Raw genomic sequence first — 14,294 nt, forward strand, 5'->3', positions numbered from 1 at the left:
ATTCCAAGAAATGTACAGCATTTTGGCTCGTTTATGAGTCTCGTGTTCTATGAGAGCTGTGTGTGGAGGGAGGGGAGTGTTTTTCTGAATGTCGAAATGTGTTTCATTTATTTGGCCACATTGTTTTGAACTACTGTACAGCTGTGTGTTGCGATCAGGGTCGTTCAAAGCATTGTTGTGATGTGTTCAATCCAATGAGATGCTACATTTTATTATTTCCGATACTAAAGCACTTGAATACCACAAGTTGGTAAGCCCGACTTCATAAGTGGAAAATATGAAAATTCCGTTAGCACGTGAAGGCAGTTATTCAAGAAATTGAAGTGGCTGTAGCTTTTCCATCATAAAGAAATTGCCATATATTAAAGATTAAGTGGACATTTGAATTAAATGTTGTTGTCTATTAAACACGGATTAGATTGTGCAGTAAAGTGTAAAAACAACGGCACCCACATGCATTTGATATAATGCGTAATGTACATTAGCACTTGTTTATAATACACTATGTATTTTAACAGTTTTGTTCAATAAAACAATATGTTTTCTTGCTTTTGATACTTCATTTGAATTATTATTGCTTCATTGCTATTATATATGTATTTTAAGTAATTTTAAAGGCTGTTGTTCACTTAGGTGTAATTTTATTAGGCTGCTATAAGTTTTCAATTAATCGTCAGGACAATCAACAGATTACTTGATTACCAAAATAATAGTCAGTGACAGGCCTAATGTTCATCCTTAAATATTTATAATTGTTGTGTGACAATAAATGTGAAATGAGAACACTGTTGTGAGGAATGTTTGTAGACCAGTCAATTGTTGTGGCCAAAACATTTGCAGCATATTACATCACTCTGTTGTCTGAAAACTCTCATGAGATGAATTGGAAAAGATATATTACGATTCAATGACACAAACATCCAGTGATCTTTGTAGAATGAGAGGATAAGGAACTACATTTCTAGCTGAGTAATTTTCAAGTAGCTTATTGTCATTGTTTACTCAGACTCTAAAGCTTTATATATATGTGTGTGTGTGTGTGTGTGTGTGTGTGTGTGATTTAAATATTAGGCTCTGCAAAGTGACATGAAGGTACATTTTCATCATTTTAATTGCAGTTACAGGTTTGTAAATTTCCTAGAGTGTGCTTATTTTATGGTCATTTCTATTTTCAGCTTGTTCAAAACACCAAACACAAAGCTGCAATGAGTTTTTTAAATGCAAGTGTTTCCAAGAATTCCTCCATTGTTCGTCCTGAATACTTTTTCATCATTGGACTTTCAGGTATACCGTACAGCAGTTATTACTATATATTCTTATTTATGGTTTATATCATTAGTTTAATTGGGAACTCTGTAGTCCTGCTCATTATTGCTTTTGAGCGAAGCCTGCACAGTCCAAAGTACATTGGTGTGTTTAACTTGGCCTTGGCTGATATTGGTGAAACCAATGCACTGATTCCTAACATGATGAAGACTTTTCTGTTTGACTCGCGGTACATCACCTTCAATGCTTGTTTGGCAAACATGTTTTTTGTGTTCTTCTTCAGTTCTCTACAAAGTGTCACTCTTGTTGTTCTGGCATATGATCGCTTCATTGCAATTTGTTTGCCATTAAGATATCATGCATTTGTGAACAATACAAGTATGGTTTTAATTATGTCAGCACTTTGGGCATTTAATTCTTCGTTTGTGGCCTTGATGGTGTCTTTTATCAGCAAACTTTCATTCTGTGATTCCGTTAAGATACAAAGTTATTTTTGTGATCATGGACCAGTGTTTAGGTTGGCATGTAATGACTATAGCATTAGTGTGATCTTTGCGTTTCTTGTCTCAGTTTTGTACCTTGTAGCACCATTGATCATTATAGTCATTTCATATATTGGAATATTTCTTGCTTTAATCAAAATTACAACTTGGCAAGGACGTTTAAAAGCTCTGAAGACCTGTGTTTCTCACCTACTGTTAGTAGGGATATATTTCCTACCTATGTGCTTCTCATACCTTGCTGCAGTGTTGGTTACTCTCACACCCAATGCCAGAGTCATCAGCACATCTCTGGCATATGCTATTCCACCGATGCTAAACCCCATCATTTATGTTTTAAATACAGGTGAAATTAAAGACATTATTCGAAAAATACTTAAAAACAGATCTGCACCAGAGAGAACATTTTTAAATGACTGAAATGTCCATTTATTTACTTTTAATGATTGAGAAATAAATTACCCATATTAAGATTATATTGTCAGGCCTGCTTTCTTACCTTTATTTATTAATCCAGCTGATTTGAAGTGTTTTTTATTGTTTGTGCAAGTCATTACTATGTTGACCTTAAACACATTGTTCACTGTCATATATAAATGTATTTTGATTAATTTTCTACAAGACACCTGGCAAAATAAAATTATATTTCATGATGTTTTACTCTTTGTAATTTGTTTAGGGGTCCATTTTGACATGCACATGTTGGTCTTGTTTCTCTAAAATTGTTATTTTCCTGTATTTAGTCATGAATAAAGAAAATAAGCATTAATCCATATGCATATGTTTGTTTATTGTGTCAACCTTTTCAAATCCTTATAGATTTGATTCAAACATGTCACAAATTGTGAAAATGTAACATAATATTAAGAAAAAACAATGAAGTAGAAAATAAAATGAAATATTATTTTATTTTATTATTTTTAAATAACACTTTATGAGAAAAACCATGCCACGTTTATGTAAAATCTCAGCTGCATAAATGGTCTTTTACTGCCATCTAGTGGTTAATTCAAGTACGTGTATGTTGTTTAACTGTGTATGAAATCCTGAGATCAAAAGCTGGACAGTGTAATTCAAAAAATATAACTTCTTTATGTTTCCTCTTTAAAATTTAAATCTAAATTCTATTCATTTGGATGTATTGGTGTAACTGGTCATGTAATGTTTATGTTTCCTTGGCTATAGCATCTAATTATTGACCAGGGTGGTCTAATACTTTTTAATACCTCTAGAACATTATTTTACTTATATTGTCTATTTGTAAAGTGATAAATGTAATGTGTGACACAAAATAAATATTTATAAAGCAAAGTACATGCTGTTACTTTAAAACACACTGACTGGATGAAGTCATGATATCTGTACAGACTTAATTACTTTTGTTTTTTTCAAAAGCAGTAATGTTTAAGAATTCATTACTGAACATTATATGTTGTAATTATATGCAGCCAAATAAAAAAAAGTTTCAGTTTTCATGCCACTATTTTATTTAGCACATAGATTTTTAAACATTTAGACGTCATATACATTTACATAAAAAGGACTTTATATACAAAATAATGAATTTTTAAAATAACAAATATTATTGCAGTTTGCTCATGTTATATATGTAAATTTAAGAAAATATATACTCTATAGTATAGGCTATGAATAAAATATTACAAACTACAGACAAAAAGTTGCAGTCAGGTCTTCCCTGATTTAATGTCTATTTTTTTCCTTTGAAGTATTTTCATTAAAACTTTCTTTACCTCTTCTGTTCTCAAACAGTAAATGAGGGGATTGATCATGGGTGGTAAAAGGCTATACATCATAATAATGACTAATCGCAAGTCAGTACTGAATTTTATATTAATATTGCTTGACAAATAATTAAAACATCTGGGTAGGAAAAAAAGGGCAATTATGATAAGCTGAGGACTGCAGGTAGAGAAAGTCTTCATCCTTCCTTGAGCATTCGATATGCGCAAAACTGCCACAATGATGGCGCAGTAAGAGAAGACAATAACAGCAAGAGAGCCCAGCAGTACTATCATAGCATGAATGAATGCTGGGTAACTATATTGTTCTCTGTCAGTGCACGCCAGAGTTGTGATGGCAATATGATCACAGTAACAGTGCACGATGGTGTTACTCGCACAGTAAGGGAGAGGATAAGCTCGAATGATCATCATCAAAGGGCCTACCAAACCCAACAACCAAGAGCCTAGGATCAGGATGAATACATTTCTGTTTGTCATGATACTATGATACCGAAGTGGGAAACAGATTGCTGCATAGCGATCAATAGCCATTACTGCCAACAACCGCGCAGTGACTGAGCCAAAATAATGCACAAAAAACATCTGAAGAAAGCAGCCCAAAAACGAAATGGTTCCATCTTGAAACCAATACCTGCCAATTATCTTTGGTAATGTTGTAGTGCTGAATAGTACATCACACACGACTAGATTTATAATGCAGTAATAAACAGGTTTCTGAAGGCTCCTACTCATTACAAACAAAGCAAAAAATACAGCATTTCCCACAATTGTAAACACATAAACAAAAAACAGAAGTGCTGATACAAGGCCATAGTAATGAGGCTGAAGTCCAGGAAAGCCGACTATCACAAAATCCTTCATAAAGCTGACGTTTCCCACTGACATGATGAGTTAAAGTCCTTAGAAGAGTTTTAGAGTTCTGTATGCACACAATACATAATTCAGAATTAACATGACACAGTTTGAATGAAAATAAAAAAGCAGGAAATTTTGATATTGCAATCAATTTTGTTAGAGAATTCTGGTATCAGCCTGAACATATTGCATATCTCTTTCACAAGGTACCAAGAAGTGCATTCTGCTTCAATCACAGATATATGCAGGGTTAACAAATTGTTACAAATATATAGTAGTGAATGACGTAAAACAGATGACGCACAGGCTCCAGGGATAATCAGTTCTACACTCTCAGAAGAAAATATTTTAAAAAGCAGTACCCTTTCAAAAGATAAACTTTTGTACCTTATTTGTATAATATATATCTTTATTTCAGTGGTTCTTAACCTTTTTTGGGCCAGCCCCCCCTTATCCATTAACCAGGCCCTTTGACCCCTTTTTGTGGAATTTAATACCGGCTCACTAAACTTTCACACTCCCAGAACAAGTGTTTTTGTAGGAGTGTGGGAGTGTCCATCAGAATGATTCTTGAAACTGATATTTATAAAATATATATACAGTCAAGCCCGAAATTATTCATACCCCTGGCAAATTCTGACTTAAAGTTACTTTTAAGATTTCTCATCTTTTATTTACATTTGAACAAAAAGTGGCATGTCTAAAATTATTCATACCCTTCCCAATAATCAATAGAAAAGCCTTTATTGGCTATTACAGCAATCAAACGCTTCCTATAATTGCTGACCAGCTTTTTGCATGTCTCCACTGGTATTTTAAGTCAGGACTCTGGCAGGGCCACTGCAAAACGTTAATGTTTTTGTCTGCTAACCATTTCTTCACCACTTTTGCTGTGTTTTGGGTCAGTGTCGTGCTGAAATGTCCACTGGTGCCCAAGGCCAAGTTTCTCTGCAGACTGCCTGATGTTGTTGTTGAGAATTTTGATGTATTGCTCCTTTTTCATGGTGCCGTTTACTGTGATTAGGTTCCCTGGTCCACCGGCTGAAAACACCGCCAAAACATTAGGTTCCCACCACCATGTTTGACAGTTGGGATGAAGGGTTAGGCTTCTCCTTTTTTACGCCAAATGAAGGCTACATCATTGTGGCCAAACAACTAAATTTTTGTTTCATCTGACCATAAAACAGAAGACCAGAAGTCTTCTTCTTTGTCCAGATGAGCATTTGCAAAGGCCAAGCGCAGCCACAGGTCCTCAGTGAGCTCCTTTGTCTTAGCCTTGACTGTCCACAAACCAACAGCAGAGAGCTTCTGTTTTTCACCTGTTGAGTTGATTAAAACAGCTGTTCCCAATGAATCAGGTTGGACTATTTGGAATGGTATAGAACTTTGGATTTTTCCATAGACTGTGACAGTTTGCAAAGGGTATGAATAATTTTGGACATGACACTTTTTGTTCAAATGTAAATAAAAGCTGAGAAATATTTTTTTCCACAATGATGCCTCTTGTACATTGTCTAATTATCTTTTGGGAGAAGCCTGTGTCATTTCCGGTCCAAAAAAAATCTGCTGGTTGAATAAAAGTTTAACTTTACGTCAGAATTTGCCAGGGGTATGAATAATTTCGGGCTTGACTGTATATACATATATATATATATATATATATATAGAGAGAGAGAGAGAGAGAGAGAGAGAGAGAGAGAGAGAGAGAGAGAAAGATAGATAGATAGATAGATAGATAGATAGATAGATAGATAGATAGATAGATAGATAGATAGATAGATAGATAGATAGAAATTAAAACAAACTGGTATTACTTTAAAGGTATATTAGTAACTAAATGGCAAATAAACATTTATTAGAATTAGAATTAGTAGTAATATTAGTAGTACTGATCATTGGTTATCAACTGAAAAGCTACAGGTATAAATTATCATTTATAAATTGCTGTTAATTTAGCATTTGGTGTTGACGTCAATGCTTTAATTTTATAATTTTTAAATGTAACTTTTGGTGGTTTAGTCATAAAATAATGATGAAGAGATGACATACTTTATGACAGAAGTCTTAATCTGATGGCACACATGCTCTCATGTCATTGACCTCTTGGGAACTTTAATTTTCAGGGTGTCAAATTTCAGCATGAGTGTCCTTCAAATAATATGAGAGTATAAAAAGGCCTTCAGATTACTGTTTTACATGATCTTCAGATTATCTTTTGAAATACAAATATACATTGTATCATTAAATAAACTAATGATGTGTATTTTCCCATAGTCTTCATTTGCAACTTGTTTTGTCTCTACTCCATGCATGCCTTTGTGAATGTGCCATCGGTAGCAAACGTTAACGTCATAATCACGTATACTACATGGTGATGTGTGTATATATACAGAGATTAAATGATTTTACATAAACAGCAACAAAACTTCTGTTCTTACTGAAAATAGTTATCCTACATAAATATACAAACCATTTGTTCCTTGTATTTTAGAAATAAAATGTTTAATATCAGAATTTAAAAAAAAAATGTGAAATGTGACTGATTTTGGTTGTGCTTTTTTGGTAAATTATCATGATAACTTTTCTTTTTTGATGCAACAATCTAATTAATAAAATATAGTAAACCTTAGTCTTAGCTGTATTTTATGATAAAATTAATCTGTAAATAAATCAGTATAAAATAACATGCCGTTTATATCACTAAGTGAATTCTCAGCTGAGAATGTAGGTCATTAATATTCAAAATTAATATTTCATTATCTCACATAATATCTCATGATATTTTGCACTCCAGAGAGATTATTATAATGCCATCTGGGACCAATAGTGATAATAGCAATAACACACACACACACACACACACACACACACACACACACACACACACACACACACACACACACACACACACACACACACACACACACAGACATACTCAAAATACAGCTTTGATCCAACCAAACAGAGCTTTTTACTTTTTTAGGCTAAAACAAGCTTTTTCACATCATTTGCTGCACAAAAATTAAATCAGTACTTTTCACAGAAGTAATATTTTAGCAAAAAAATAACCTAATATGAATTTACTTCGAAATTTGCATCCTTTATCTTTTGTCTTGTTTTACTGTTTTGCAATTGTAATTTCATAAAAGGACAAAACATATATTGCGTCACTGTATTCATGCTCTCAAGAGATGTGTCAGCAGATATAAATTGGAATACACTGTCATACTGAGTCAGTGACTCTGTAGCAATCGAAAAGAACTAACAAAAGTTCAGTAAGGACAAGCAAGATAGCAGGATAAAGCAATGCAGTTTTGTATCTGTTATACACATTTTAGCATTTTTGCTTTTGCTTTATGACTCATATATATTTCTTAGAAAAAAACAGATATTGCAAGTATTTGTATGTATTATTTTAAAAATAAGTATTAAAAATTACAAAAATGAAATAGACAGTAGAATTTAAGTTTTGTTAAGTTAAGTTTCCTTCATTAACTTAGCAACAAAATAGTAACCTTATATTCAATGTAACAATTTTTTATTTGTTTCTGGTTGTATTTTTCCCACACTGACCTTATAGGCTTCATGCCCAACAGGCTTCCGTTTTCTGCTAAACAGGTCTCGTTGCTTCCGGTTCACGCGTTTTGCATATCCCTCTTTAAATATGAACATGATTTACTCAAGATTCATTCAAAGTAGACACTAAAAATGATCATAACCAATGTCCATCACATATGTGGATTGATATATAAAAGTTTTAAATTTTTATTCTTTTCACTAACATTTATATATAAATATCGAATGAAACGTCCACAATAAACAGCTGGCTTGTTTAACTGATTACCTTAAAAGTCCGTCGATATCGCCATTATTTATTACGGCTATTAACACGTTCTCCGACAAGCGGAAGCAATGAGACCTGTTTTCCGGGGTTGGTCATGTGACGTTCGGCATAAAGCCTATTGTGATCTATGTAAAAAGCCCCGCCCTCTTATCGGTGTCACAATTAGAAGTCACGCCCAATGTTCCAATCACGCCCAACGCTATTCATGTAATAAGTCCGAGTGTACCGCAAAAATGACGCATAATAACCGCAGAATTTTTTGTGTGTGTGTCTTCGCACCTGTAGGCCTACTTTGCGCACAGAGTAGGCAACTTCATGACTGGTTTCTTAGACATTATGACAAGGCGCGTATAAACGGGAAAAAGCCTTAAATCCTCTACTGTAAACGTATCTGGAGGCTGGAGCAAACACCTTTCGTCCGAGACGTGGTCAACAGGACTGTCTTTTCCGACTGTGATTTATTTTTTATTGACTGAGGACAGTAATTTTACCTGCTGTCTGTGTCTGCGTGGAGTTAAACATATACGGTTAATTTGTAACTTTTTACTGACGCAAGTTAACACTCAAAAACTTAGGGTAGCGTAGTTAACTTAGTGCCCACGCTACAGCTAAACTAAATGGCGTCAGTGCAAAAATATCAGTTTACATAAATAACTTTCTTTACGTCTTTCTGACGTCCTTTAGATTGTTTACGTTCACGTCCGTTACGTTGAAATTGTGTAAAATATTTCAGCAAGACAAAACGCCAAAGAAAAAAACTGCCATGTATGTCTTAAATACCAGTTTTTCCCAAAATCTCTCTGTTGTGCGTCCCGAATATTTTTTCATCAGTGGACTTTCAGGTATGCCAACACTGCAGCTATTACTACATGTTCCTGTTTTTCATTTATATTGTTGCTGTACTTGGGAACTCTTTAGTCATTCTCATTATAGCTCTTGACCAGAGTCTGCACAGTCCAAAGTACATTGGTGTGTTTAACTTGGCCTTGGCTGATATTGGTGAAACTAATGCAATGATTCCTAACATGATAAAGACTTTCCTTTTTGAGTCACAGTACATCTCCTACAATGCTTGTTTGGCAAACATGTTTTTTGGTTACTTATTTAATACAATGCAGTGTGTCAGTCTTGTTGTCTTGGCATTTGATCGCTTTGTTGCTATTTGCTTGCCACTAAGATATCACACTATTGTAAATAATGCTGTCATGTGTTCAGTTTTCTCAATATTGTGGATGCTTAGCACTTTTCTGGTGGGCTTGACTGTGTCTTCGGTCACCCGACTTTCATTCTGCAAGTCTAATGAGATACAGAGCTATTTTTGTGACCATGGACCTATGTATAGAATGGCATGTAATGACAACAGTGTGAATTCGTTTCTGGCAAAACTCAACACGGCTGTCTACTTTGCTGCTCCGCTGATAATATTCCTGTCTTATCTTTGCATTTTTTATGCTTTAAGTAAAATTACAACATGGGAGGGCCGTATTAAGGCCCTGAAGACCTGTGTTTCTCACCTGTTGTTAGTTGGAGTGTGTTTCCTTCCCATAATCTGCACATATATCGCTGCAATCATGCTTTCTCTGTCTCCTAATGTAAGAATCATCAGCACATCTCTGGCATATGCTGTTCCGCCGATGCTAAATCCCATGATTTATGTTTTAAACACAGCTGAAGTTAAGAACTTCATCCGAACAGTGATTAAAAAAATGTCTGCATCCATTGACCAGGGTATTTCAGATTGATTTCAAAAAGATTTTGATAGCTTGTAATGCAAATCAATGAGATCTTTATATAGCTACTTAAACTACTTACATTAAGCGCATAAATATCAGTTGTCACTCTGGATCTCCTAAAAATATGCTTTGATGGATGGATGGAATCAACACAATGATGATTGAGTGATATAATAAATGCTACTCAAAAGGCTGAGGTATATTTGAAACTCACATTTGACCATAATTGCTTAAAAAATATTATAATCAAATAAACAAGTTGCTGCAGTCCATTTAAGTGAATTGTACATCAAAAAAATACATGTACCACCACCTGAAGCAGGACCTACTCAGAAAATAACAGGCCTTTTGAACTAAAAGGCCTGCCTGATGTCACAAATTAAATTTCGCAAAGATGTTAATCTTTGACATGATGAAATAGTCCATATGGAACAAAAGATTATATAAAAGTGGACCTGAGATCTGGAGACTCTCTTAATAAATTCTCCATAGAGATTATTTAGAGGCCTCTAGGTCAAATCCCTAAACGCAATTCAACTAATGATTTAAAACAATTATGCACATTTCCCATGCTTGTCAAGTAAACAACAGTGCTACATCTCTGGACAGTATTAATGAAAATGTATTATGTATAAACTATTAAATATTTTGGAAGGTCACTGCTTGAAATTGGAATGGGTTTCATATGGTGGTTTAATAATGTAATGAATAACAAATGTCTTGAGTATTTAGCATCAAAATGCTTAATTTCTATTCTTTGTTCTTTAATATTGTAAACATCACTAAGTCTTTTGACTGCACCGGCTGATGTACAGTGAATAGCACGGATGAGTGCATTGTGTGATCTGTCAATCAAGTATACTTGCCACAATAACAAACACTAATGAGTCTTGTTTCCCCAATGTATTAATTTACCTGTTTTTTTTTTCTCTTGATGAGCTGAAACCCTTTTGTGGATGAAGCCCTAAAGTAACACAACCCTTGAGTATTCTCCAAGGACAGGGCACATCATTACAGCATTGAACTTTGAACTTTTAAACAGTGTGCACACACAAACACACATAATTCAATCTATTTAGTTTCTATTATAGGGAAAAAATGCCCAAAAAAACATGAATCCTGTTGTTATGAGGCCACGGCAACCTATATATACAGTCGTGGCCAAAAGTTTTGAGAATTACATAAATATTGGAAATTAGAAAAGTTGCTGCTTTAGTTTTTATAATAGCAATTTGCATATACTCCAGAATGTTATGAAGAGTGATCAGATGAATTGCATAGTCCTTCTTTGCCATGAAAATGAACTTAATCCCGAAAAAAACTTTCCACTGCATTTCACCGCTGTCATTAAAGGACCTGCTGAGATCATTTCAGTAATCGTCTTGTTAACTCAGGTGAGAATGTTGACGAGCACAAGGCTGGAGATCATTATGTCAGGCTGATTGGGTTAGAATGGCAGACTTGACATGTTAAAAGGAGGGTGAAGCTTGAAATCATTGTTCTTCCATTGTTAACCATGGTGACCTGCAAAGAAACGCGTGCAGCCATCATTGCGTTGCATAAAAATGGCTTCACAGGCAAGGATATTGTGGCTACTAAGATTGCACCTAAATCAACAATTTATAGGATCATCAAGAACTTCAAGGAAAGAGGTTCAATTCTTGTTAAGAAGGCTTCAGGGCGTCCAAGAAAGTCCAGCAAGCGCCAGGATCGTCTCCTAAAGAGGATTCAGCTGCGGGATCGGAGTGCCACCAGTGCAGAGCTTGCTCAGGAATGGCAGCAGGCAGGTGTGAGCGCATCTGCATGCACAGTGAGGCCAAAGGTGCGTTCCATTCGACCGTAAGTGGACTGCGAAGTGGACTTCACAGGGTATTCCGCCATCTTAAGTGAGATTCCAAATCGAAGGGAGCGAACATGTTCAGTTCGAAGGGCACTGCGAACGGCATAGGGAATAAGGGAACATCGGTACTTCACTTCACAGGAAGTGGACGGGGAAAACTACCCAACTGTCATTGCGCACCGCGTCACCAGTTTAAAGTAATGATGGAGCAGAGCCGTTGGAGTTTTTTTAAAGGCTCTGAAATGGAGCGGTTGCAATAAATGTTGTTATTATTATACAAATTAGAGTGTTTATGAATGGTTATGGCGTTTAATGTTACATTTGCATATTGTATTTTATGAATGAAAGTAAATCTGGCGAGGTGAAGATCTGTTTTGTTTTATTTAATGTTACCACAGGATAGTTAAATATAGGCTGTGTGTGTGGGGAAAAAAGTGCGTGAGATAAGACCACAAAAATCTGTTAATCTGTTAACGGTCTAAACATATACATTTGGACTATATTTTTTAGATACATACGTTTATATGCATTTTATATGTATTTAAATTTGAAATTAAAACAAATTACAATATTTATTTATGTTAAATCATAATCTGCGTGACCCTGCCGTTGATTTGCTTTGATGACGTTTCAGGGCATTCCAAATGAGCGATTATTGTCAGCGAAGTCCACTTCAACGGATATACCGTGCTAAGGGAGTAGGGAGCAGTGAACACTGCATAGGGACCCTGTCGATCGGAACGCACCTCAAGACTTTTGGAAGATGGCCTGGTGTCAAGAAGGGCAGCAAAGAAGCCACTTCTCTACAAAAAAAAACAGATTGATCTTCTGCAAAAAGTATGGCGAATGGACTGCTGAGGACTGGGGCAAAGTCATATTCTCCGATGAAGCCTCTTTCCGATTGTTTGGGGCAACTGGAAAAAGGCTTGTCCGGCGAGGAAAAGGTGAGCGCTACCATCAGTCCTGTGTCATCCCAACAGTAAAGCATCCTGAGACCATTCATGTGTGGGGTTGCTTCTCATAAGGGAGTGGGCTCACTCACCATTTTGCCCAAAAACACAGCCATGAATAAAGAATGGTACCAAAACACCCGCCAACAGCAACTTCTTCCAACAATCCAACAACAGTTTGGTGAAGAACAATGCATTTTCCAGCACGATGGAGCACCGTGCCATAAGGCAAAAGTGATAACTAAGTGGCTCGGGGACCAAAACGTTGAAATTTTGGGTCCATGGCCTGGAAACTCCCCAGATCTTAATCCCATTGAGAACTTGTGGTCAATCCTCAAGAGGCGGGTGGACAAACAAAAACCCACTAATTCTGACAAACTCCAAGAAGTGATTATGAAAGAATGGGTTGCTATCAGTCCGGATTTGGCCCAGAAGTTGATTGAGAGCATGCCCAGTCGAATTGCAGAGGTCCTGAAAAAGAAGGGCCAACACTGCAAATACTGACTCTTTGCATAAATGTCATGTAATTGTCGATAAAAGCCTTTGAAACGTATGAAGTGCTTGTAATTCAATTTCTGTACATCACAGAAACAACTGAAACAAAGATTTAAAAGCAGTTTAGCAGCAAACTTTGTGAAAACTAATATTTGTGTCATTCTCAAAACTTTTGGCCACGACTGTATATACAGTAGTCAACATTTGAAGTGGATCAAAAAAGTTCATCAAAGTTGTTCTCAGACAAGAACAGGTATTGGTTTTTTTTAGGACAACTTTGATAAAAGGGTTTGATCCACTTCAAATGTTGACTACTGTATATATATCACCCATACAGTACATCTAATATTTGCACACTGGAAAAATGAATTGACAAGCAAGCCAAGTGACAAACTGAGAAGAAAAGCAAATCTTTTGAGAAGCCTTGCATCTCTGTGATTGAAAATGAAATAATATACCACAAAATGATTAATTTATTTACAAGAATAAATTTGTTAATGACCATGACCTCTGAAAAATCATTTCTGAGTTAGCGATTTCAGGATTTGACACTGTAGAGCACAAACTATGTTGACCATCGTCCCGGGCTACTGTTTTTCCTCTGCCTTTTTGTTCTTAAACTATTCAGTAAATTTTTTGTGAATATGCTTCTCTTTTGAAAGCCACTTGTGTAAATCAAAATCCTTATTTTAATATGATATCCATTGTGACTTTTGTACTTCTGTTTGGCACGTTGTCATTCATTTGTCTTATATACGGCTAGTAATCGCTGTTTTGAGAATGACCTCAAATGGCGACAAGAAGAAAATGTTTCATACACTCTTAAAAATAAAGGTGCTTCACGATGCCATAGAAGAACCTTTTTTGTCTAAATAGTTCCATAAAGAATCTTTAACATCTAAAGAACCTTTCTGTTTCACAGAACAGAACAAAGTTCTTCAGATTTTAAAAAGGAAAGAAAGAGATGGTTCTTTAAAGAACCTTTGACTGAATGGTTCTTTGGGGAACCAAAAAATGGTTCTTCTATTGCTGTGAAGAACCTTTTAAA

The 14,294-nt window shown here is 35.4% G+C and overlaps 2 protein-coding genes and 1 pseudogene across 2 annotated transcripts; 2 read left to right on the plus strand and 1 right to left on the minus strand.

Moving 5' to 3' along the window:
• Positions 1 to 1,140: 1,140 nt before the first annotated feature.
• On the plus strand, positions 1,141 to 2,333 carry LOC141284573 (olfactory receptor 1M1-like). The gene has a single exon (XM_073817558.1). It carries the CDS (start codon positions 1,206 to 1,208, stop codon positions 2,184 to 2,186), a length of 981 nt encoding a protein of 326 aa, XP_073673659.1. The 5' UTR covers positions 1,141 to 1,205; the 3' UTR covers positions 2,187 to 2,333.
• A 1,134-nt stretch (positions 2,334 to 3,467) lies between these two features.
• Positions 3,468 to 4,414, minus strand: LOC141284303 (olfactory receptor 4B13-like). The gene is given in 2 exon segments (XM_073817313.1): positions 3,468 to 3,502; positions 3,505 to 4,414. Coding segments are annotated over 2 exon segments (945 nt in total).
• Positions 4,415 to 8,991: 4,577 nt separating this feature from the next.
• On the plus strand, positions 8,992 to 9,970 carry LOC141284304 (olfactory receptor 52E8-like; annotated as a pseudogene).
• The last annotated feature ends 4,324 nt before the right edge of the window (positions 9,971 to 14,294 follow it).

This window comes from Garra rufa, chromosome 14, assembly GCF_049309525.1.
Source record: "Garra rufa chromosome 14, GarRuf1.0, whole genome shotgun sequence".
NCBI classification, from domain to species: Eukaryota; Metazoa; Chordata; class Actinopteri; order Cypriniformes; family Cyprinidae; genus Garra; species Garra rufa.

What these genes read in the sequence shown, in the direction of transcription:
- LOC141284573 (XM_073817558.1), top strand. Translation starts at nt 1,206, where the DNA reads ATGAGTTTTTTAAATGCAAGTGTTTCCAAGAATTCCTCCATTGTTCGT.